The sequence below is a fragment of the Leucopleurus acutus genome, assembly GCF_964270905.1.
Source record: "Leucopleurus acutus genome assembly, chromosome: 3".
NCBI lineage: Eukaryota > Metazoa > Chordata > Mammalia > Artiodactyla > Delphinidae > Leucopleurus > Leucopleurus acutus.
Genome location: NC_139145.1, coordinates 84,054,424 through 84,078,144, shown reverse-complemented (window position 1 = coordinate 84,078,144; position 23,721 = coordinate 84,054,424). Strand labels below are relative to the sequence as shown.

The 23,721-nt window shown below is 39.7% G+C and overlaps 1 protein-coding gene across 1 annotated transcript in view; it reads left to right on the top strand.

Annotated features, from left to right (window-relative positions):
• EPB41L4A (erythrocyte membrane protein band 4.1 like 4A) overlaps positions 1–23,721 on the top strand; it is a gene marked incomplete at both ends in the record, with an annotated part of 257,309 nt that overhangs the window by 180,971 nt on the left and 52,617 nt on the right. Inside the window, one exon of the mRNA XM_082837350.1 lies at positions 6,320–6,441. Within this exon, the coding sequence (XP_082693476.1) occupies positions 6,320–6,441 (122 nt within the window). The remainder of the gene's footprint in view (positions 1–6,319; positions 6,442–23,721) is intronic.

Below are 23,721 nucleotides of genomic sequence, written 5' to 3'. Positions count from 1 at the left end.
TCTGGGCTGTGTGTGGGGTGTGTATGAATAAATATTTAATGCAGCTGTCCACATACATGCATGCACATTAAAGTTTGCGATCAGATTTTTTCCTTATTTTTCCACAGTGCCAATGAATTTGATAAGCAATAGCAGTCTATTAAACTGTCTTGACAAAAATGATTTTCTAGGTTTAATTATTTAAATTCTACATAAGCTAGGTTAAGCTTAGGGTGTTTAGGATGTAGTAGAGCTTATTATCTTCAGAAATTCATTTTGATCCAGTTAATACTTATCTCTAATTATGTTGTGATTATGAAACAAAGTAGATATTCTGAATAGTAGTTTTTTGGTATTCTTGGGACATTCAGTTGATCCTCTATTGTAACACAATGTATACTTTATATCAGCGGTCCCCAACCTTTTTGGCACCAAGGACCGGTTTCGTGGCAGACGTTTTTTTCCATGGATGGGGAGGGGGTGGGTGGTGATGGTTTTGGGATGATTCAAGCACATTACAGTTACTGTGCACTTTATTTATATTATTATTACATTGTAATATATAATGAAATAATTATACAACTCACCATAATGCTGACAGGAGGTGGAGCTCAGGCGGTAATGCAAGCAATGGGGAGTGGCTGTAAATACAGATGAAGCTTTGCTCTCTCACCCACCACTCACCTCCTGCTGTGTGGCCCGGTTCCTAACAGGCCACGGGGGTTGGGGACCCCTGCTTTATATTATGGGTCAAATCAAATGTTTTCTGTAGCATAACGCCTACATATAGTAATGCTAGCAAGTATATCTTTTTTTTTTTTTTTTTTTTTTACTGTACGCGGGTCTCTTACTGTTGTGGCCTCTCCCGTTGCGGAGCACAGGCTCCGGACGCGCAGGCTCAGTGGCCATGGCTCATGGGCCCAGCCGCTCCGTGGCATGTGGGATCTTCCCAGACCGGGGCACGAACCCGTGTTCCCTGCATCGGCAGGCGGACTCTCAGCCACTGCGCCACCAGGGAAGCCCTAGCAAGTATATCTTAACTTTACAGAGCAGTTACTAAGTGCCATATATTGTGCTAAATGTATTCCATTTATTGCTTCATTTAATCATGGCAGTCTTATTAATGTTATCCTCATTAATATGTGAGGAGACTAAGGCTCAGAGACGACAAGTCACTTCTCAGGGAAACCCAGCTAGGAAGCAGTAAAGTGGGGTCCAATCCCTGGCAGTGGAACTCCAGAGCCCTTTCCTTTAACATTAGTCAGACTGTTAGCATGTTGCAGGAAAAGCCTGATTGTCCAGCAGTCAGGCAGGTGCCTGTGTCTTTTTGAAAATGGGAGCCTTCTGTGTTTTGAAAAAGAATTTGTTTTGTTTCAATTCGTTCTGTTAAGTGGAGAGCCTGTGATGTGGAAAACAGGGTATTAGGTACCCAGAGGTACGAAGAATTAGATCTCCCCATCTCTGCCTTCAGAGAGCTACAGTATTATTCAGGCAGTAAGGCGGTCCCAGGCCCTATAAAACCCAAGCAGGGTGCAGAAATGGCACTTGGGAGGTGGGACAGTGTTCTGTCAGTTCTACTGGAGACATCACCAAATGAAATGCTTACTTAGGAGACTTAAAAAAAAATCCAGGTGAAGTGTTTGCAAGATAATGATATGCCAGATTTTAATTCCTCTCTTTGATGAACCACTTTTTTGTCTTGCTTGAAGCCAGAGATAATCAGTAAAGGAGTGATTAATATTAAATGTTTAGTGCATTAATCTTTACATATTATTCTCTTGGATATTTGCTCATTAGCTGACTTAAAATAACACTTAAGGATTATTGTGTTATAGATGTTCTTGATATTTGTAGGAAAGTATTCATTGAAATCTAAAAATTTAAACTTCAGGTCATCAAGGTTCTTCCCTAGATAGTGATATAATTACAGGAATTTAAGGAAAGAGTATTTACTTTTATATTGAGAAAAATAGCTTATAGTCAGTATTTGGGCTGTTCTTCCAGTTGGGGCATAACACATTTCAAGGGTTATAGAGTGAATGTGTAAATCTGTCTCTTCGTCACTGAAATGAAGCTAGTGAAAAAGCATCTGTCTTAATATTCTTACTGTTAAAAAATGTAATTATACTGTTTAATGTATGCTGTAGTTGGTTTCTACAAATTTACCCATACCTGATTTCTCAAATTTATTGAAATGCAAATGCTGTGGTTATTGGGAATTATTATTAGAAAGTTATTGGATTTTGCATATTGAGTATCATTTCTTCCACAAAAGTAATTAAAGATAACCTTTGCAAATTGGAAACTCTGCTAAATCTGTTCAGTTTTGTGGCTGGTGTTAACTGCTTGGTAAGTCTTAATGAAATCCAAATCTCAGTGTCTGTATGTAGGAAGCACTAACATTACACCATCTCTGAAAGAAAGGTGTTTCATCCCACTGCCCACAGCCAGGCTTACGCAGGGATGGGTCTCTGACTGCTGGGTGGTCGCCAGCACATGGACTGTTAATTGGCAAAAGAGTAATAACAACCAAACTTTAATAAACATCATATGCCTGTTCCTTTATTTTGAGACGTTCTGGAGATATCTTGGAATGAAGGAAGAGCTCTGGAAACATAGGTAGCTCCTTCCTTTACCCTGTAGGCTTTTAGAGCATGGAGGATAACGAATAGCATAACCAGTGGCTGCGGTGTGTGAGTGTGGGTGTCTGTGTGTATAATTGTATATGTGTTTATAGTGGGATGTATGTGATAGAGAAAGACAGAATTCTAGTCTTTACTTTCTCTCTTGCATCTTAGGGCTTGCAGAATACCAAGGAGAATCCAACAGAAAAACTAGTCATTACTTAAGAGGGGAAAATTAGATAATTTTAGTGAAATGTGACAGGCAATCCTTTCAAAATTTAAAATTACATTTTGGGGAAAAGCCTGAGCTTAAATCTGACAGTTGACTTCTTTTGTTGCTTTATTATCAGTAACCAATAATCTGAAATAGAGATTGATTAAATCTTTGGTTAAATATTTCGTTACACACTTTTCTCTGAGCCCCTTAAAAACTAATCTTGCCTCTGCCTTTTGTTAAGTTTGTAGGGGACTGCTGGTTTTGATGAATGAATGAGTTGTGTAGAATTTATACTCTAGAAATGACACTTAGACCTAAGAACCGCCCCTCAGGAACCCTGATGACCTTCTTGTAGAACTTAAGTCACACGAGCTTTCCACATTTCATGAACTATGGAAGAGAGGCCAAGTTCTCCTGAGAACCTCCTTTGTGTCAGGTACTTTCACCTGTGTTACTTTATTAAATCCATTCAGTGACCCATCAAAGGAGGTATCATATGCTCATTTCTGTAGACAAGAAATATGAGCCCCCCAAAAGTAAGGTAACTGAACTAAAGACCTTTAACCAGTAAGTGGCAAAGTTGGGATTTGAACCCAGGTGTCTTTCCTCTTGTTCTCTTCCCTCTACCCCACTGATGGCCGATTGTATCCTCACTTTGAAGCTGAAGGGCTGCTGGCAGTGCCTCTCATCATAGGATGGGAGTATGTGTGCCACAGTGTGAGGGGCAGGGAAGTGGGTGATCCTGGGGACAGTGCTCTGTCCTGTCACTATGGAGAGCTGCCGGGTGTGTAAGAGCTCTTTCACCGACACTGAAAATCTCTACTGTTGTCAAGTGCTTTTTGCTACAAGAAAATACTAAGAATACCGTACAGAAGTATTTCTGCTAGGAAGTAGTCTGAACAAGTATAAATAAGGAAAATGAGGCTCTAGGAGATTTAAAAAATCAGCTGCTGAAGGCCACACACTTATAGCAGAGCTGCGTTTTAACCTGGGCTTGTAGCTTTAAACCAAATGGCTCTGCACTCTGTCCCTTTTCCCAGGCTGCCAAGCTGTGCCACACTGACCAGCTGGAGGACAGAAAGCTTGTTCCAGTCCCAGGTCCTGTACAGCCTGTGCAAGATCAGTTTATGTTTCTGGACTTTAGTTTTATGAATCTTGTGATATGATTTTCCCATTTCTCATTTATTCCTGAGAGAGAAACCATGAGGAAAAATTGAGTAATAAAGTAAAATCTCATTATAAAATGCCTCAGTGGTCCACATATTATTGGGTTATGTTTTTAGGGCAAATATTTTTTCCTCTATGCAATGAAGTACATACTACCCAAGTCTTAGAGTAAGTTTGTTTTAAGTAGATGTTATCTTCATATTCCAAACCATTTCTAATAGTGGAATTTTGTTCTCTGTATAGATTTTTTTAAAGATTTTCAGGGGAGAGATGTTGCTATTTGTGTTACCTTATGTACTACCTTTAAAACAAATAGTTAAAACTGTAGAAATATTCTCAAATTGATTATTTTAAAAAAATTATTTACTTGTATTTAGTAAATAATTATATAATAGTTTTATGTGCCTGGCATTGTTCTAGAAAATGTATAATATTAATACTTAACATTCATAATAAGCCTATGAAGTGGTCATTGGTATTATTCTTACTTTAGTAATGAGGAAATGGAGATACAGAGAGTTTGAGTAATGTTTCCCAAGGTCAGAGAGCTAGGATATGACATCGCTGGGATTTGAACCCAGTCTCCAGAACTTGTCTATTAACAATACATTAATATGTAAAAGAAAACAGCAAAATGAAAGCTGGTAAATGATAATTTTCTTATCAAATAACATTATTAGATTTTTATATATTTTCATTATATATAAGGAAAAAAAAAGTAGTTAAATTTCAAGTGAAAGAAAATCTCTCACAGTTTTCCCCCCTACTCCCTCCCCTCCCCCTGGTTTCCATGAAGTCTTGAATATGAAGTACATGGATGGAACCTGTCATTTTAATTCCTCATATCAAGTCATATCCTCACTTAGCCTGATGAGAAACTGCTTTTTATGAGTGTTTTGGGCCTCTCTTTATTTCTAATAAAAGTGGATGAGGTAGTAAGGAGGGGAAGCTTTCACAGAAGAATGTAGGAGGTGAATTTGGCTTTCTAAGTCTTATTTAGTCTCTTTTAGGGAGAGAGCCACCAATATATATTCTGTAAATGTAGGATAAATGAGATTTGTGGCCAATAAAAGACTATTTTTTCTTCCCATTAGGTGGCTCTTAACTGTGGTGAATCAAAGTATTGATAGATAATTAGAAATGCATTTTCTCTGTACCTAAATGACGCTTTCTGTCATGAAAGTCAGAGTTGTTCATTGGCTCAAATTCAGCTGTGGAATAAACTTTTCGTAGGATGAACGTTGACTGAAATACAGCAAATTAAATTACATAGTTCCTTGAGTAGCTTAGTTTGTCCCCAGGGAAAGCTCTCCCTGTTGCATCCTCACATACTCTTAAGGAAGCGGTACTGTGCATGGGGTTTTAGGCTGCTTTAAATCTTCCTGGGCACTTCCTGACTCAGGTGAAGTGGGCATAATCAATGGTTGATTGTGTCACAGGGTTCAGAGTGAAATCACACTAAGTGGTCCAATTGGGGAGGCTCTATGACTTGCCTTATAAGTACAGCACGGGGACATGTTGATTCACGTAGAATCATTGCCTTCTGTAGTTTAGCCCAACACAATTTCTTTACTATTTAGTTGTAGAGCTGGAAGACCACCAGCATCCTCTATTTCTAGCTTATCATTCTACTTAAATCAAAACCTAACTCCTCCTTTAATAAATCCTTTCTTTCCTGGGTCTCCCTCTGAAAGATCTTCCTTGTGTCGGCTGAAAAAAAGCTCAACATGAGAGCTATGAGTTCAGTTTTATCTGGGGCTTACTGAGGACTAGAGGCTGAGAGAGAGCCTCTCAGATAGCTCTGAGGAACCGCTCCTAAGGGAATGCGTGCAGTCAAGCACACACCTCTGTAGAAGGTTGCTACTAGGAACGAGGAGCAGATGTCTCCGTTAATGCTTTTAGCGCTTTTCTAAGTATGAGAAGGTGCAAGAAACTGGGTTCATAAAATTTTCTCCTGAAAACACCTAACTATCTGAAGGCCTGTTCGGCCACTTTTTCCCAGCCTCATTCCTGATCTCTGTCCTGAACTCCTTTCAGAGTGTATTGAAGGTCAGCAACTTTAGTGGCTAGTGACTTCATTCTTGTAGAACCAGGTGGCGAGCGACATTCTTCAGTTGGCACTTCTGTCTCACCTAAATCTTTCCTATTAGAGTTTATTAGTTCCTTGGTTAACATTGCAGTGAGAATCAATTGAAAGCCCTATATACTTATAACCTGTGTGAATCTGTGTTTTTTCTTCTCTCCGTACACTGCAGATATTCTCCATGAGCTGTGGTGTAATTTTGTGGCTGTGTGGTTTTACCTGTGTTACTCAAAATGTTGTTTTTTCAAGTGGCAGGACAGCGTTACAAATGAGTCGAGATCTTTCTATTCAACTTCCCCGGCCAGATCAGAATGTGGCAAGAAGTCGAAGCAAGACTTACCCTAAGAGAATAGCACCAACACAGCCAGCCGGTAAGTCACAGAGCCCCCAACTCCTCATTGTAACCTTGTGTTTCCTTTTAGGCTCCTGGTGTAACATACACTTAAGTGGTGACTGTAGCCCTGGAGGTTTTTAATTGTTAACAGTAGAATTTTTAATTTGACCCAGAAAATGTCCACGCAATCAGAAATTATTAATAAGCAGGCAGGTAAGCAAGTTGAATCCCCATAGCCTGCTTAATGACTATACTTAATAACTCTTTTTTGAAGGCATTAAATAAAACCTCAACTGCGTAATTTCTTAGTTTGGTGTAGCTGAGATTGGAATTGAAACAAATTCTTTGGCAAAAGTCTTAAAAAAAATACCGTTGACATAAGAGTCTGTTAAGAATTTAGCTTTTTGTTATCGTTGGTCTTTTATTGTGATCTATAATAAAGTGCATAAAATATACATACTATATACCTATGCACATACACATAAGTGTATGTGTGTTTATATACATATATAAATATATACACAGGCATGCACATGCACACACACACACAATTTAACATAGCCTACAGCCCCAGAAGTCCCTGCTGTTTGCTTGGTCACATCCTCACCTTCTCCTCCCTCCCCAGCCAGTGAAAACCTCTGTCTGACTGTGTGGTAATTATTTCTTTACTTTTCGCTATAATTTTAGTACTTATGTAGCCTTCTCTGAACAAAGTAGTTTTTTTGCCTATTTTTAAAACATTATATAATTGAATCAAGGGGTGTGTTCCTTTGTGTCTTGCTTCTATCAGTGTTATATGTAATATATACTAAAATGCATTCGTTTTTCTTGCAGTGAGTTTTCTATTGTATGACAGCTCCTTATTCATTCTACTGTTGATGGACATTTGGGTTATTCAGATTTTTTGTTTTTAATGCACACCACTTCTTTAATAAACCACCTCATCAGTCAGTTTCAATCCATGTTCAATGTTCAGAGCTCACGGAATTTTACTCTAAAGTGATCTTACTGACTTTGGTTTGTGGCTTGCTTACAGATCAGCCTTGTCTAACACTCTCCACCGGCTTTTCACATATATTATTTCACTTGAACCTCCCAGTAATCCTGTGAGTTAAAGCAAGGCAGACACTACGTTCCCAATTTACAGATGAGGAAGACATGATCCCAGTAGCTAGAAAGGGGTGGGGCTGGGACGAGAGGCCAGATCTCCTGGCTCTTTCTGCCATATTGTATGAAGAGAATGGAATTTTTAATAACAATAATTAACATCTGGGGGGTGGTGGTGGGATGAATTGGGAGATTGTGATTGACATGTATATACTAATATGTATAAAATAGATAACTAATCAAAAAATAACATCTGAACATTGAATGACAGTTGGCAAAGCATTATGACAGCTGTTGTTTCATTTAACCCTCATGACAAGCCTATGAGGAATGTGTTTTGAGTTTGCTCCACTGCTGCTGGCTGTGAGAATGTCACCTGACTTACAGTTTCTAAAGTGAAATTAAATCTGATTGTAGGTCCCCTCCTCTCACTGGGCTGAGAGGAAATTAAATTCTTTCTGATGGTTCTACAGTGGTAAAAATAAGACATGATTTAATTTTGCAGTGGGTTACCTGCCACATAAGTAATATTATCCCCATTTAGCTGATGAGGAAAACTAAGATTATAAAGGTAATTTGGCCCAGATTACATAATAAGCAGGTGACTTAGGACAGAAATTCTAGCTTTAACGTTTAATATTTTTATCTTAATATTTTGTGATTAGCTTTGAATATGATCAGTCTTAAATCCCATTTGGATCAAGTGCAATGTGGTATAATTGATAAGCAAACTTTCAGATCCTTTGCTATTTCTTAAACACCAGGCCTCATGAAATTATTTTGAGACCAACCAAGAATATCAAAAGCATTCCTCGTGTCAAATCAACATTTCATTCCACTTGAGATGCTGGAATCACACGTGCTTTTTACACAGACCTGCTCAGGTTGTTCCTTTTCCTCTCCTCGTGCTCTTAGAAAAATATCTTCCTCTGTAACACTGTGTCTGTCTGTCTCTCCTTGGAAGCCGAAATTCCAGAAGCTGATTTATTTAGGGACAAGGGGTTTTGTTTTTGTTTCTCTCCTGGCTTATGTAGATCCAGCCAAATGCAGTTTTCACAGAGTAGCCTGGAACTGTACTGAGCCCTCGCGTCCGTCTCCCCTCCCCACTAGTGTTGTATTAAAACACACTCCCTCTAGGGTGGAGGCTGAGGAGATGCAAAATGCACAGCCCAGCGTGCTCGAGGGCAGCCTCTCGGCATCAGGCTGAGAATCTTTTAAAAAATGCAGCACATGTTATGCTTTAACTATTATAAAAATACATCCTCGCTTTAGGAAATTGAGGAACCTCAGAACTCCCCCTCCCCTGCAAAAAGAATATGTTTCATGTTCAGTTCCATTCTCTTAGCGCTAACACTATTTTATATAGCCTGCTTGTCACTTGCATATCTTTTCTGCAAAAATGATATAGCGGTGTTTTTATTTACTTTTTTATTTAATAACATATCATGAATATGTTCTAACAAGTTTTAAGTGTTCTTATAGAGCACCATTTGAATGTCCAAATAATTTTCTGCTGCATAGATGCATTGATGTGACATAATTTATTCAACCAGTCGTTAGTTTTTGGATATTTAAGCTGTTTCAAAATTTGAAAAATATAACTCTAACTAAAGTGAATATTTTTGTAGTGATATCTCTAAGTATTCATGCTGATTTATTGTATGTATTTTAAACAATGGTATATTTTTATAATTTTTACTAAAAAAAGAGGATCATACAGTGCTGTGTTTAAAAACTGAGACTGCTGTATGTACATTTCACTTCGGTTTTGAATTACTTTTGAAGCCTGTGTTCCACAAAACTGTGATGTGTTCTGGGGACCCAGAGATGACCCTGCCCTTGACAGCATGATTGTCCTGGGTGGGGAAGGACCATTTAGCAATGCCTGTGATGCAGCGTTATTTCAGTTGCTGTCATGCACATATGAAGAATGCTCTGGGGGCAGGGATAATGTTGTTCTATGTTTATTTGAACGTTACATATTCTTTTTTTTTTTTTTGGTTGTGCTGAGTCTCAGTTGCGGCAGGTGGGCTCCTTAGTTGAGGCTCATGAGCTCCTTAGTTGTAGCATGCAAACTCTTAGTTGCAGCATGCATGTGGGATCTAGTTCCCCGACCAGGGGTCAAACCCATGCCCCCTGCATTGGGAGGTGGATCCTTAACCATTGTGCCACCAGGGAAGCCCCTGAATGTTACATATTCTTTTTCCTCTAATTCGAATGTACTCTGCTTTGAGCCTCAGTTGAACCCAGCTGGTAGAGAGACCCAGTCTCTAAGGTCATGGTGGGGTTCAGACCTGGAGTGGAACAATTGAAGAGGGTGCTCTTGTCTTCACCTGCATCAGTCACTCTGTGCTCCTTATCCCACCTAGCAGGTCCCATTAAGCAGGGCAATTCTGTGTGAATCTGGGCCACTGTGAGTATGAGAGGGGAGGGGTTATTGGTAAGCCTGGAGCCTCCTGTGCTTAGGGTCAAGCCTGCCCCTTTAAGGCTCTGCTGTGGCGGGTGGTGGAGGGGAGTGGCCTGTAGGTCCCTAGGTCACTGTAGCCCTCAAGCCTCCATCTCCTTCCCCACCAAGCCTTTTCTGCCACTCCAGGCAGCTCCTCCAGCCCTGTCACTTCTGATTCCCACACTCTCAGCTCCAGAGCAGCCTCCTTGCTCCAAAGCTCCCTGTTCCTGAGATTTGTTCATGGGTGGCTGGGCAGGAAAGGAACAATAGCTCAAAACGGTAGTTTTTTTTTTTTTCTAATTATTTTTTATTGACCAAAGAGAAGCAAAAGTATTACCTTACTAAATATTCCTGCCACAATTACTTAAATTTTTATTTGAAAATTTTGACAATTAAAATGGTAGAAAGCTTATTTTAAAACGTAGAAAAAGTTTATTTTATTAGATTGTACTGTGTTTGGCAAAAATGGAGTTGTGGTTTAAAAAGAAGATAGATTTAAAAAAAAAAAAACAACTCTAATGAGGCCAGCTATGAATTTTCATAAATTGAATTCTGGTAGGCTCTCTAAAATAAAACTTTAGAGCTATACAGTTCCAAGAGTCATTGGCATAAATTCTCACCTCTCATTTAACATTTATAGATACTAAAAAACAAGTTGTGATAGAAAGGAGACTTTAGCTTTTTGTTAGTTTATATCATTAATTTATACTACATGACTTGTAACTTTAGAAGACGCTATTTTGTTTCTTCTGAAGTTAAAGTAATTCAGTCAAACTTGATGACTACTGCCCTTAACCTGCATCTCAGTTCTCTGCAACTTTAAAAAGCCTGTGTTTTTATTTCTCAGTCAGGAATAATAAATGCCCTGGTAGCTCAAAAGCCATTGTGTTTAGAACCCACCAAGATTAGACCTTGGCACCTCGATGAGGAAGCGCATTCCAGAGTCAGGAGCCCTGCACCCAGCCTGCCTTCTGCCCCACCCCCACCCCACCCCAGAGGAGTTCAGCGCCAGGGCAGGCAGCCAGAGCATTCCTCCAGATCTGCTCGGCAGAGGAGCTTGGGGGTAAAGCAGGAGGCGAGATGGCAGGAAGGAAAAGTGCATATTTTGTACAGCCCTTTCTCTGACAAGCTCTTGGCAGCTCACAAAGGTGGGTTCCTGTCAGAAAAGAGTTTCTGCTGTAAGAAGACAGCAGTAAAGGCAGAATGTAAAGGCAGTAAAGACAAAATGTTCAGCTATAATCCATAATTAGCTGCAAGAAAAGTAATGGGTGAAACCATTTACAGTGGATAAACAATGCTGCGATTGTCTGATGCAGCATTTTGAGTTCTTAAGCATATCGTACTGATGAACAGAGAAATAAATAGTTGCAGTGTAGTCTTCAGACAACTGAAAAGCCGGTTCGGGTGACATTTTGGCATTCCCACTCTGAATCTGTGGAAGACGCTGCAGACACAATGCCCGAGGGATCCTGAAAGTGACTTGTGAGTGAGGATGGTTCGTGCCTGGTCTGGAAGCAGAGAGCTACTGCTCAGGCCAAGCCAGTGTTTCTGTGCAGGAGAGAGGACCCAGTGTTGCCAATCTTCCACTGTCTCAAGGGAAGCACGAAATTTAGATATTTATAGAAACTTTTCCAGAATTTTAAGTTTTGGCAATCGATTTCATTTTGAAGAACGTCTCTGTGTGCTAAATCAGACATTCCTAAGGGCCCAGTATGGCTTGAGGGCTGCCTCTTGAGAACCTCTGTTTGACAGAGCTGGTATGAATGGCCGATCCACCTGTCCTGGGGTCTCTATGGGTTTCTGCAGCATCCCCTGTGGAGGTCAGGTTCTACACTCCATGACTCCCAGCAGGAACACTTTGTAGTTGGTAGGTCGGTTGGCCAACTCTAGGGGATGATGGTGCCACACAGGTCTGAACCCCCTAGCAAATGATTCACACGTGGGTAGCTGACCGACATTTACTGGTGACCTGAGCTGGGTGTAGCCCAAAGCAGGAGAGACGGAGAAATGCTTTGACATAGCGAAGTACAGTTTCATCAGTTTGATGTAGTATAAAGCTCTGGGCTGCTGAGACATAGTAATGTCAAGAGAGTAATAATCACTTACTGAGCGCTTGCTCTGGTTGGCACATTGTGTCAGACATGAGGTCAGCAGAAACCCAGCTTGGCTTGTGGCGATCAAAAATAGATTTTAAAAAATCATTATTTTTTTTAATGCAGACAAAAGGCAAGCTATGTGAGTAGAGACTGGCATATCAGACTGAGCTACATCTCAGAAATCTGGGTTCAGCCTCAGTCATCCCTGTACTAACTGTGTAGTGTGATGAAGTCACTTAACCAGGCTGAGCCTCAGTTTCTTTATGGGTCCAGTGGGGGTATTACTTCCTGCCTCACGGGTTGTTGTCATGCGGGATGGTGTCTGCATTGGGCACAGCATCGTGTCAAGAACGTGGAGGGGCTTGGTACACTTCAGTTTCTTTCTCCTAAATCAAAAGGAGTCTTTCTCTACATAGTGTGGACCAGCCTGTGAGTCCACCTGAGAGTCTTTGAATTATATTTACCATATAGCATCAACTTCACATACAAAGGATAATATAATTATATGAGGGAGGTGTGGCCTTTTATGATTGATGGGTGGAGAGAGTCATTCAAGTGCAGAGAATGGGCTTTGGAAAGACGTCAGTTACCCCTGATTTATTCTAGAAGATTGGGTATAAACAAGTATGAGGGAAGTAGGTGAGTCAAAGGGCCCCCTGTGTGTAGGTTTCTCCTTTCCTGCCTGCCTGAAGATCTCTGGGTACACAAGGGCAGCTGTTGTCAGGCAGTATTGGGAGCCCAGAGTTGGGTATCGTCCTACTTAACCTGTTCCTACTTCCCAGAGTAATCATTTTTCTCACCTTATTTTTACCCCTACTCTGTGCTCACCACTCTCTAGGCGCTCCAGCACCACTGGGATAGTCTATGGCTATGAATTGGGAATAACAAACGCGTTACAGTGAATCCATAATAATGATGAGATTGTATGCTTGTTTTAAAGTTCACATAGTTAATCATTTCATCTTCTGTATAAGGTGGTTTTCCCTATTTGAGGTAATCAGGTACTAGGCCTATCCAAGTCCACTTTTCATGTCAGGCAGGCAGTGGAAACAGAAGACAAAGGGCTAAGCTGAAAGGGCTCGGGGAGGGAAGCAGAGTTGTTGAATGAGGAGTAAACAGAAGCTGGGGCTGTGGATCTGTGATTTCATAAGTCAAGTCCCAACCTCAATAAGCTGTTAGATCAGCAACCTCACTTCTGCAATATGAGCAGGCCTGTTGCTGTGTTTGTCATCACAGAGACTGAAAACTACCTAAATGTCCATTAGTAGGGAACTGGCCTCATGAAATAATAGATGTGTACCCCTAGGAAATACCATGTGTCTCTTAGAAGAAATCTGAGGGCAGGATTTGACGTTGTGTTGGTCCGATTCTATAGTCCCACCACGTCTGCCTTGAAAGGTCAGATCCCCTGAGGAGCTCCACAAGGCAGAGGAATGTTAATGACCAACTGTCATTGAGCATCACTGCATGCCAAGTGCTGTACTAGGCACATGCAGATAGTATCTCCCTCATTTCTTTTAGAAGGGTGCTGTGACTCTCAGTGTAACAGGTGAGAAGACAGAGGCAAGGAGTTGCCCAGGGCCCCAGAGCTGGAATATGATCCCAGGTCAATTAGAGTCTGCGACATGGAGAGGAGGAACAAAAAAGAATGTGATAAATTTGTGTCAATATGGAAGGATATCCAAGAGATAGTATAAGCAAGAAAAAAAAAAAAAAAGCCAGGGGTGGGGGCCAGCAGCATGTAATATGCTCCCATTACATAAAAATACAATCAAAAAGAGAAATCAGAAATCCGGAGTGGGAGAGAGATTTATTTTTACTCTGTATTCTTTCATAGCATTTGTGTTTTTACCATTTTGTACTTTAACAAAGCCCTTCAGATACTTGTCATGAATGCCTTAAGTTCACAAGATGATTTCAAATGTCTGTTCAAGTTTCCAGATGAGGACACTGATATTATGCTAGGAAGCGTGCATCATAATTTATGGAAAAAGTAATAGAACGATACGAGACAGATCATACAAATTCAAACGTTAGGATTTCTACTGTGCTGTTACAGATACAGCTCAAGTCTTCAAGGCAAAGGGCATAAGACATTTTCATATCTGTACATTTATTATTTTTATTTTTATTTTTTTTCATATCTGTACATTTAAACGTAGGCCTTAAAGTGTAGGAGATTGCACTGTAGATCCTCGAGTCAGAGCATGCTTTGTTTCAAAGGAGGAAGACTCATGTAGGACCCACAGTCCTTGGATTAGATGAAATAGAGGACAATCACTTTGTGTTGTAGGCAAGGAAACTGAAGCCCAGAGAGGTGAAATGATTTGCAAGTGTAGCAAGTTCTGGAACCTGGGGGGTATCTGGATGAGAATCATTAGGCACTGTGAGGAATGTCTGGAAAAAGACAGTGACGTAATAACTCTCGCACCTATTGGGCACTTGATGGGTATTGTGAAGTTTTTCCATGTTTGTCCTCTCTAGGTCAGCTGAAGACAGGAAGGGAGGAAGTTAGTAAAAACTGTCCTACAAGGGAATTGGAGCAAGACATTCTGACCAAGAGTTGTTAGGTGGGTAGTTTGGGACAGGGTTTCTAGAAAATTTAGGAGAGTGTTAACTTTGTTTTCGAAAGAGTGTGATTATGACTGTCCTCCTTCAAACCTGATAAGTCAGAATTAGGTGATCAACTGAGGTGTGGTCCAAATCTGTGACCTCACTTTCTCTTCACCCTAAGAACTCCTGCAACTGATTATATAAGCCTTTGCATTGAGAAGGCATGTGGTACAGTGGCAGGAAACAAACAAACAAACAAACAAACACGTACCTGACTTGAGTAGACTTGAATTCCTGGTCTAACTCGGCTGTGACTTGTAACACATCATTCAACATGCTGAGCTTTCACCTCATTGTCCATAAAGTGAAGCAATTCTTTTGGTAAACCTGTGGGAAGGTGGGTGGTATCCTCATCTTACACATGAGGAAACAGTAGCCCAGAAACATTGAATACTTATTCAACGTTACACAGATAGTAAGAGCAGCAGCAGGGTTTGAACCCAGGTCTTTGGAATATTAAGGCACATCCTTGGAAAGTGAATGGAAAACAAAAAAAGTGAAAGTTGATTTGAAAGTAAGTATACATCCTCTGGTTTTCCCACAATTGTGTGATTCCTTTACTTCACTAGATCTGCTTGTTTCAGCAGATATTCTTGAAGATAATGCATTTACAGAGGAGCAGCAAGTCAGTCTGATTTTATATCAAGTCATTTTTTTAAGAAAATATTTAAGTTCTTTGGGACATTTTACCCATGAAAGAGGGGAAATGGCAGTAACCGTGTTAATTGCAAGGAGCATTAGGTTAGGTCACAGAGTCGGGTGTATGGTTTGTTCAAGGCTGTCTTCCTTTGTTGACACCCTTTTCTATTCTGCCTTGAAGCTGATGTTTATTTTCATTCTGTAAAAAATGTCTTAATATATGGCAAGCTGGTTAGATTTTCTCTAAAAAGTTAATGATTCCACTCTTTCTGGGAGTGTTTAGCATTCCATGCATAGCTATCAAAATTAAAAAAGCACGCAAGGCTAAAGGCGTATTGTATATTCCAGTTAAATACCATACCTTTAGTGAGTTATCATAAATGACACTTTTTATCCCCTTTACCTTCTCATTCAACAAGAATTTATTGAGCGCTTCTTTGGCATAAGACCTGTGATGTTGTAATTAATAATAAATAATCATTTGATGAAATTAGAACACTTACACCATACATAAAAATAAACTCAAAATGGATTAAAGACCTAAATGTAAGGCCACACACTATAAAACTCTTAGAGGAAAATGTAGGCAGAACACTCTATGACATAAATCACAGCAAGATCCTTTTTGACCCACCTCCTAGAGAAATGGAAATAAAACCAAAAATAAACAAATGGGACCTAATGAAACTTCAAAGCTTTTGCACAGCAAAGAAACCATAAACAAGATGAAAAGACAACCCTTAGAATGGGAGAAAATATTTGCAAATGAAGCAACTGACAAAGGATTAATCTCCAAAATATATAAGCAGCTCAATATCAAAAAAACAAACAACCCAATCCAAAAATGGGCAGAAGACCTAAATAGACATTTCTCCAAAGAAGATATACAGATTGCCAACCAACACATGAAAGGATGCTCAACATCACTCATCATTAGAGAAATGCAAATCAAAACTACAATGAGGTATCACCTCAAACCAGTCAGAATGGCCATCATCAAAAAATCTACAAACAGTAAATGCTGGAGAGGGTGTGGAGAAAAGGGAACCCTCTTGGCACTGTTGGTGGGAATGTAGATTGATACAGCCACTATGGAGAACAGTATGGAGGTTCCTTAAAAAACTAAAAATAGAAAACTACCATATGACCCAGCAATCCCACTACTGGGCATATACCCTGAGAAAACCATAATTCAGAAAGAGTCATGTACCACAATGTTCATTGCAGCACTATTTACAATAGCCAGGACGTGGAAACAACCTAAGTGTCCCTCAGCAGATGAATGGAAAAAGAAGATGTGGCACACATATACAATGGAATATTACTCAGCCATAAAAAGAAACGAAATTGAGTTATTTGTAGTGAGGTGGATGGACCTAGAGTCTGTCATACAGAGTGAAGTAAGTCAGAAAGAGAAAAACAAATACTGTATGCTAACCCATATATATGGAATCTAAAAAAAAAAGTGGTTCTGCAGAACCTAGGGGCAGGACAGGAATAAAGACACAGACATAGAGAGTGGACTTGAGGACACGGGCAGGGGGAAGGGTAAGCTGGGACGAAGTGAGCGAGTGGCATTGACATCTATACACTACCAAATGTAAAGTAGATAGCTAATGGGAAGCAGCCACATAGCACAGGGAGATCAGCTCGGTGCTTTGTGACCACCTAGAGGGGTGGGATAGGGAGGGTGGGAGGGAGACGCAAGAGGGAGGGGACATGGAGATATGTGTATATGTATAGCTGATTCACTTTGTTATACAGCAGCAACTAACACAACAATGTAAAGCAATTATACTCCAATAAGGACATTAAAAAAGTAATAATAAGTAATCATTTGGCCTTCATCCCCATTTCTGGCACAGAGCTCCTAAAACACTTGGAATTTCCTAAGTGATAAGAGCCCTAAAGGTGAAAGGAGCATCTTTTGTTATTCATAACAAGCCCCTTTTAACCACACCTGAATTTATGGCAATGAGATGACTTCTGGAAAGCCCCAAACAAGGAGGGGGCGCTTGTTGCCAGGGAAACTAATCTTGAATAGAGGGTTGGAAACTTCAGTCCCATTCCTTGATTTCTGGGGAGGGGAGAAGCACTGGAGGTTGAATCACTCACCAATGGCCAGTAATTTCATCAGTCATGCCTATGTAATTGATTTCATCAATCATGCCTAGGATTTTTTTTTGTAATAAAAACTTAGAAAGGATGGGGTTCTGAGGGGTTGATGAACACGTAGATCTAGATGTGGAAAGAGTGGCGTGCTTACAGCATGGAAGTTCTATGCCCCTTTCCATGTATCTTGCTCTGTGCATCTCTTCGTCTGGCTGTTTCTGAGTTACATCCTTTTATATATAATAAACCAGCAATCTAGTAAGTAACTGATTGTCTGAGTTCTGTTAGCTGATTTAACAAATGAATTGAATCTTAGGAGGGGGTCTTGGGAACCTCTGATCTATAGCCTGTTGGTCAGAAGCACAGGTGGCAACCTGGACTTGTAACAGGTATCTAAAGTGAGGGCAGTCTTGTGGGGCTGAGCCTTTAACCTGTGGGATCTGACACTACCAGGTAGATAGTGTCAGGATAGAGCTGAATTGCAGGATACCCAGTCAGTGTCTGCTGAGAGTTGAAGAATTACTTGATGGTGCTGGAGAAAACACCCAGTGCAGACCCTATTCCATGGAGCATGGGAAATGAATAAAACTTGGCCCCTGATCTAGAGGAACTTCATCATATAGAAAGACTACAGCAGTTATTTAGCACTTGCTAAATGCCAAGCACTGTCTAAACGCTTTCTAGAAATTACCTAATGTAATCCTCATATCCACTATGTAAGGAGTTGGTGATATCTCCATTCTACAGATGAGAAAACTGAGACCCAAAGAGGTTTAATAACTTGTCCAAGATCACACAGTGGGTAAATTGGCAGAGCTGAGAAACATATTTGGGTTTGTATGACTTGTATGCTTAACCACTGTCAGACTGAAGAGGTAGAAACTGAAATACGGGCACACGTGTCAGGTGTCGTGGATTGGAGCAAGGAAAGTTGTAAGTGTCCAGGAGGATAGTTTGCTTATGGCTAAATGTGTAATCCATGATGCTGTTGTGAAGGAAGTGGATTTTGAAGGACGGGTGGATTAGGAAAGAAGATTTCGAACTGAGTGTGCAGCTCCTGGTGGGGAGGAGATACAAGAGGGCTTCCAAAGGGTTATGTGGGCCCAGGCAGTTTTGATAGAATCAATTTCCAGATTCTCTTTCCTCAGAGCAGTCTGCCTGTGATAGTAGGCTTGCCCCTTCCCAATGGACGTTTTCCCATTTTCTAAAAGAAAGGCAGACGTTTTTCCCATTCCGAATCTGTTACACTGCTTTGCCTTTAAATGTTAAACCTCCTGGGTTGGTGTTGGGAGAGTAAAATGATCTTAATTGTCAAGTGACACATCCTTGCATGTCATTTTCTCATTTTGACTTTCACCAAAATTGGTGGAGGACCCAACTGATTTGCCACCTGATAGAAAATTCAAAATAATTTTAGGTAATATATCACTACTTGTAGAGTTATAGGTCTACATGTAACTCTTAGAAGTTCTTTGGGACACTGGTGATATCTTTATAACAGAATACTTAACAGAATAATATAAATCTCTACTTAATGCGAACAGGGTTTCTCAGCATTGAAAATCTATCCGAATAAAAATAAGGCAGAATTGTTGCTAAACTGTTTCATTTTAGCACAGAATATTCTTGAATGGGTAGATCCATGTAATCATTGGGAAAACAAAACTACCCTGTTTATCTCATTAAGAATTACTTTTCAATAAAAACTTACTTTTTATATTTAATAATTATTTATCAGCATTCATATGGTATGCTATTAATAATTGTAATGATAACTTGGTTCAGAAAAAATTTTTACCACGTAGAGCTTTATGGTCATGGGAAATAAAACTTTTACCTTATTTCTATTTTATTTTTGTCACAGAAGTAAGAGTGATGAATAAAAACTTTCAAGTATAAAACATATTACTTTGGGATACATTTTTGCAGAGGAGATGGAATTGAATTGCAACTACAAGAGAAACATTCTATGAAATTTCCAAATGCTAAACTCATTTCATCTATTTTTAAAATGAATGACTGGGTATCAAATTTCTATGGTATTTTATTACACTGGTTATATTCAAGAAAGTCATGAAACAGTTACATTTAATTAATTAATTGATTTTTTTCAGTTTTTTTTTTGTGTGTGTGGTACACGGGCCTCTCACTGTTGTGGCCTCTCCCATTGCGGAGCACAGGCTCTGGAAGTGCAGGCTCAGCGGCCATGGCTTATGGGCCCAGCCGCTCCACGGCATGTGGGATCCTCCCGGACCGGGGCACGAACCCGTGTCCCCTGCATCGGCAGGTGGACTCTCAACCACTGCGCCACCAGGGAAGCCCATTTTTTTTCAGTTTTAATATTTTTATTGAACTATAGTTGATTTACAGTGTGTTAATTTCTGCTATACAGCAAGGTGATTCAGTTATACATATATATATATAAATATATATTATTTTTTATATTCTTTTCCATTATGGTTTTTTATAGGATATTATATGTAGTTCTCTGTGCTGTACAGTAGGACCTTGCTGTTTATCTCTCTTATATATAAAGCTTATACCTGCTAACCAACCTCCCACTCTATCCCTCCCCCAGCTCCTTCCCCCTTGGCAACCACCAGACTGTTCTCTATGAACATAGAGATTGGAAACAGTTACATTTTAAAATGTCAATATTTACTGTATGCTGCAAATGGCATCCTTTGGTACTATTTAAACTTTTGATGCAAAATGTTAGATAGCATCTTACAGACATGCACTGAGGTACATCATTTTTCAAATTCTTTTAGTGAGTACTTGTGTAAAAAGCTTAAAGAACCCTGAGTTAAGGCCTCCTAGATATGAATTCAAATATGGAAGCAGAAAAAACCAAAAATTTTCTCAATTTTGCCTGAGTCAAATAAGCCTTTTTAAAGTGATCTTTACACACAATTATATGTATTTTGTATTTGTATATACTTTATATACTACTGTAATTACATCAAATAAAACCTCTAGAGCAGTGGCCTAGCGCACTCCTCTGGAACAGAACCGACTTTAGGTCAGGTGTGGAACTGTCCACCTGTCCTAGACCAAGTGAGCATAAATGGGGGGCTTGAGAAAAGATGGCTGGAGAAGGTTTGTGGTATGTTGCTCTAAATTGTGTCGCTGATGGGGGTTGGGGGTGGTAGGCTGGGGGGAGTACAAGAGAGTACTGGGATAGGATGTGAGCGTTTATTCCGTTTTATTCCCTCAAACTGTGTCCTCCTATCACAGGAAGAAAAAACTTGATATCTAAGAGATTTGCCACACTTCCTGCTTCCAGCCAACCATTCACAGAGAGGTGTTGGCATTGGGCCTAGGAGGGCTGAAAGGAAGGATGGGCTCCCCTCTGCTGTTAGTGCATCTGGCAGCCCCTCAAGCATACGCAGGTGTAGATCACAAGTTCTTCAGTTGGTACAGCCCTTTTGTTCTACTCTGAGGGCCTGAAGTTCTTCAGTTGGTACAGCCCTTTTGTTCTACTCTGAGGGCCTGAAGTTCTTCAGTTGGTACAGCCCTTTTGTTCTACTCTGAGGGCCTGAGGGAGTAAACAGATGCTGAGAAGGGCTTTTCTTGGTTTTGAACCTGGCCTTCTGACCCGCAAGGAAGTGTGTTTGCGACCATCTCTTAGTGTGTGTGCCTCTGTAGCTCGGGCAGAGGATGAAGTGCTTTCATCTCATGCTCCCAAGTTGACCATTTTGGTCATGAGGAAAGCAGAGGGATCCAGGAGAGTGCTGCGTCAGGGAAGAAGAAATTGGAAGCAGACCAGCCAGGGAAGGGATCTTTCGTGCATAGACATATTTTCCTAGCATCTTTCTCATCTGCGCCCACTCTTTATAATCTACCCTACAGCTTTCTAGTAGAATGCCTTGTTTGATCTTGCAGTTGACATGTAGCAAAATCAGTGTCTTAAAAGTCTGTATGTTTATGGTAAAGAAGTAACTGTTTAAATATCACCCTTGGGATTTTTGAATACAGAAACAGAGAAGCAGGCTGCCTCTTTGGGATGAATGGGCTGATGTCAGGCATTTGAACTTGAAAAAATTAGCCACTGGACACTGAAACACTTTTATTTTCCAAATCGTGTGTTTTGAAATTTAATTGTGTTTTACGTAATTTCATGAGTGTCAGTTCTGCCAAATATAAAGCCTTTCATGATGATAGGGAAAAAAAATGAATATATGTGAGGTTTCCTTGGTCGTTTTACTGTTTGACTGTAATTCATCGTGTTAGAAAAATATGTTTTATTTTTGCTAAGTTGCTCTACCATCTGCCATTTTTTTCATAGTAACCCAGTCTAAAGTTGGTGAAACCAAGGCAAAGTGATTTTGTACTATCAGTGTGAAAATGAGAGCTAAAATGTATTTCCAGTTATTAGCTCATTCTTAATTCATGAATGTCACATTTTTTCTGATAAGTCATTCTGGGTCAGATAATATGAAATCAGATTGTCTTTACTGAAACCTAATAATCTGTTGTGCTGGGAATAGTTAAAATCTGTCCTGATTATTTGTCTCAAGCATCAGATACAGTGTTTTAAAAACATAGATCAGAAAAGAAAATGAAAATAAGTGAGATGAAATTTAACCTAAAAGTTTACAAATGTATCATATTTGAGAGTTTTAAAAATGAAATCATGTATATATTACAATGCAGCTTAACTTATTGGCTATTTGTTCTTCTCCCCATTTAACAGAAGAAGGCATTCTCTCTTTTTTCTTTTAATGTCACACGTTCATCCTCCATGCCTACTCTGTAAATTCAAAGCAATGGCAATTTAAATAACATCAATCATTTAAGGTTGACAGGTGTAAAAATGAGCTATGAACTTTATGAAACTCATAATACTATTTAAATGCAAAGTGTTTTTGTAATTGAACATCCCTATGGATTCAGCACCACATCTTGAAATCTTGACATCACCGGTTGACTTTTAAGAATTGCCCCCAGACCAAGTAGCTAAGCAGATCCTGGGAAAGTTGATTCTGTTTCAGACAGCCACTCTTCTTGATCCAAAGGCGAGGGTCACTTAGGATGAGGGCGCTCAATCGTGAACAGAGCCAAACCACACAATAGCCTGGTCGTGGTCCGGTGCACACAGGCTGGAATCATTTGCATATAGGGTGTTAAAAAATTAACAGACAAGACCATGGAGCTATGGACACTGGCACTGCACTGCTGCCTAACTGGTAGGGAATTGTGTGCACCCGTATTAAGCTGTAGTGTCTAACAGTCCAGAGACAAAAATGATCACAGGTCATGAGCTAGATTTGGCTTCTTAATAAACTATAGCAGTCTCCTGATAAACTTATTCTTCCACATGTGACCAGTCTCATGAATAAAGCCCTTTGTCTCTTCCCCTGCCCGGGCCGTGACGTGCAGCATGCAAGATCTTAGTTCCCCGACCAGGGATGTTCCCTTGCCCCCTGCAGTGAAAGCGCAGAGTCTTAACCACTGGACTGCCAGGGAAGTCCCAAGTCCTTTGTCTTTTTAGTGTGAACAATATGGAAAGTGAACTGGTTGCTTCTAATTCTAACTGGTCTTGCTAGTGTTGATATTTTATGTAAAATAAAATACAGGTTAACCTAAGAGCCTTAGTAACCACATGTCAATAACTGACCTTTGTTGTAGGTAATCTGTGACTTTCATTTAAAAGAGTAGAAAAGAATTGCATGCTATGGTGGAAAGCTGCTTTTAAAGCTCTAAGAAGTAGCCCAGGCTTGTAGGATGTGGTGCATGTCATCTCTCATCCTGAATTTCCCATACGGCCACATCCAGATATATATATTTTTTTGTCTTGGTTTTGACACATTTTAAACATAATATCATTATCCTGAATTTTCCCTTCAAGTGGAAAAAATAGTAGAAACAGAAATACATCCTCTATAATAACAGACCTTCACTGAGTATCACCATGTATAAGACACTATGCTGGCAATCACGGGAGCACAATGATATGTCCTTCATTTTATTAAGATTTTGAGGGCCTATTCACTTTTACTAATAATTTTAAATTTTAATAATTTCATTATGTGTATTATTAATATTTTATGAGATATATACATGATAATTTGTGTTTCTAGATATTTTAAATGGAAAACAACTGTTTGGCCTTATCTGAAAGGAAGAGTTACAGCAAATGGAGTGATTGTGTAGTGTAGGAAAATTTCCCTTAATGTTTTATATCTTGACGTGGGTAGTAGTTAAATAGCTGTTCACTTTATAATAAATTTGTTAAACTGTTCATATATGTATGTTATATTCTTTTCTGGTGGTCCATTATAATTTACAATGAAAAAGGAGT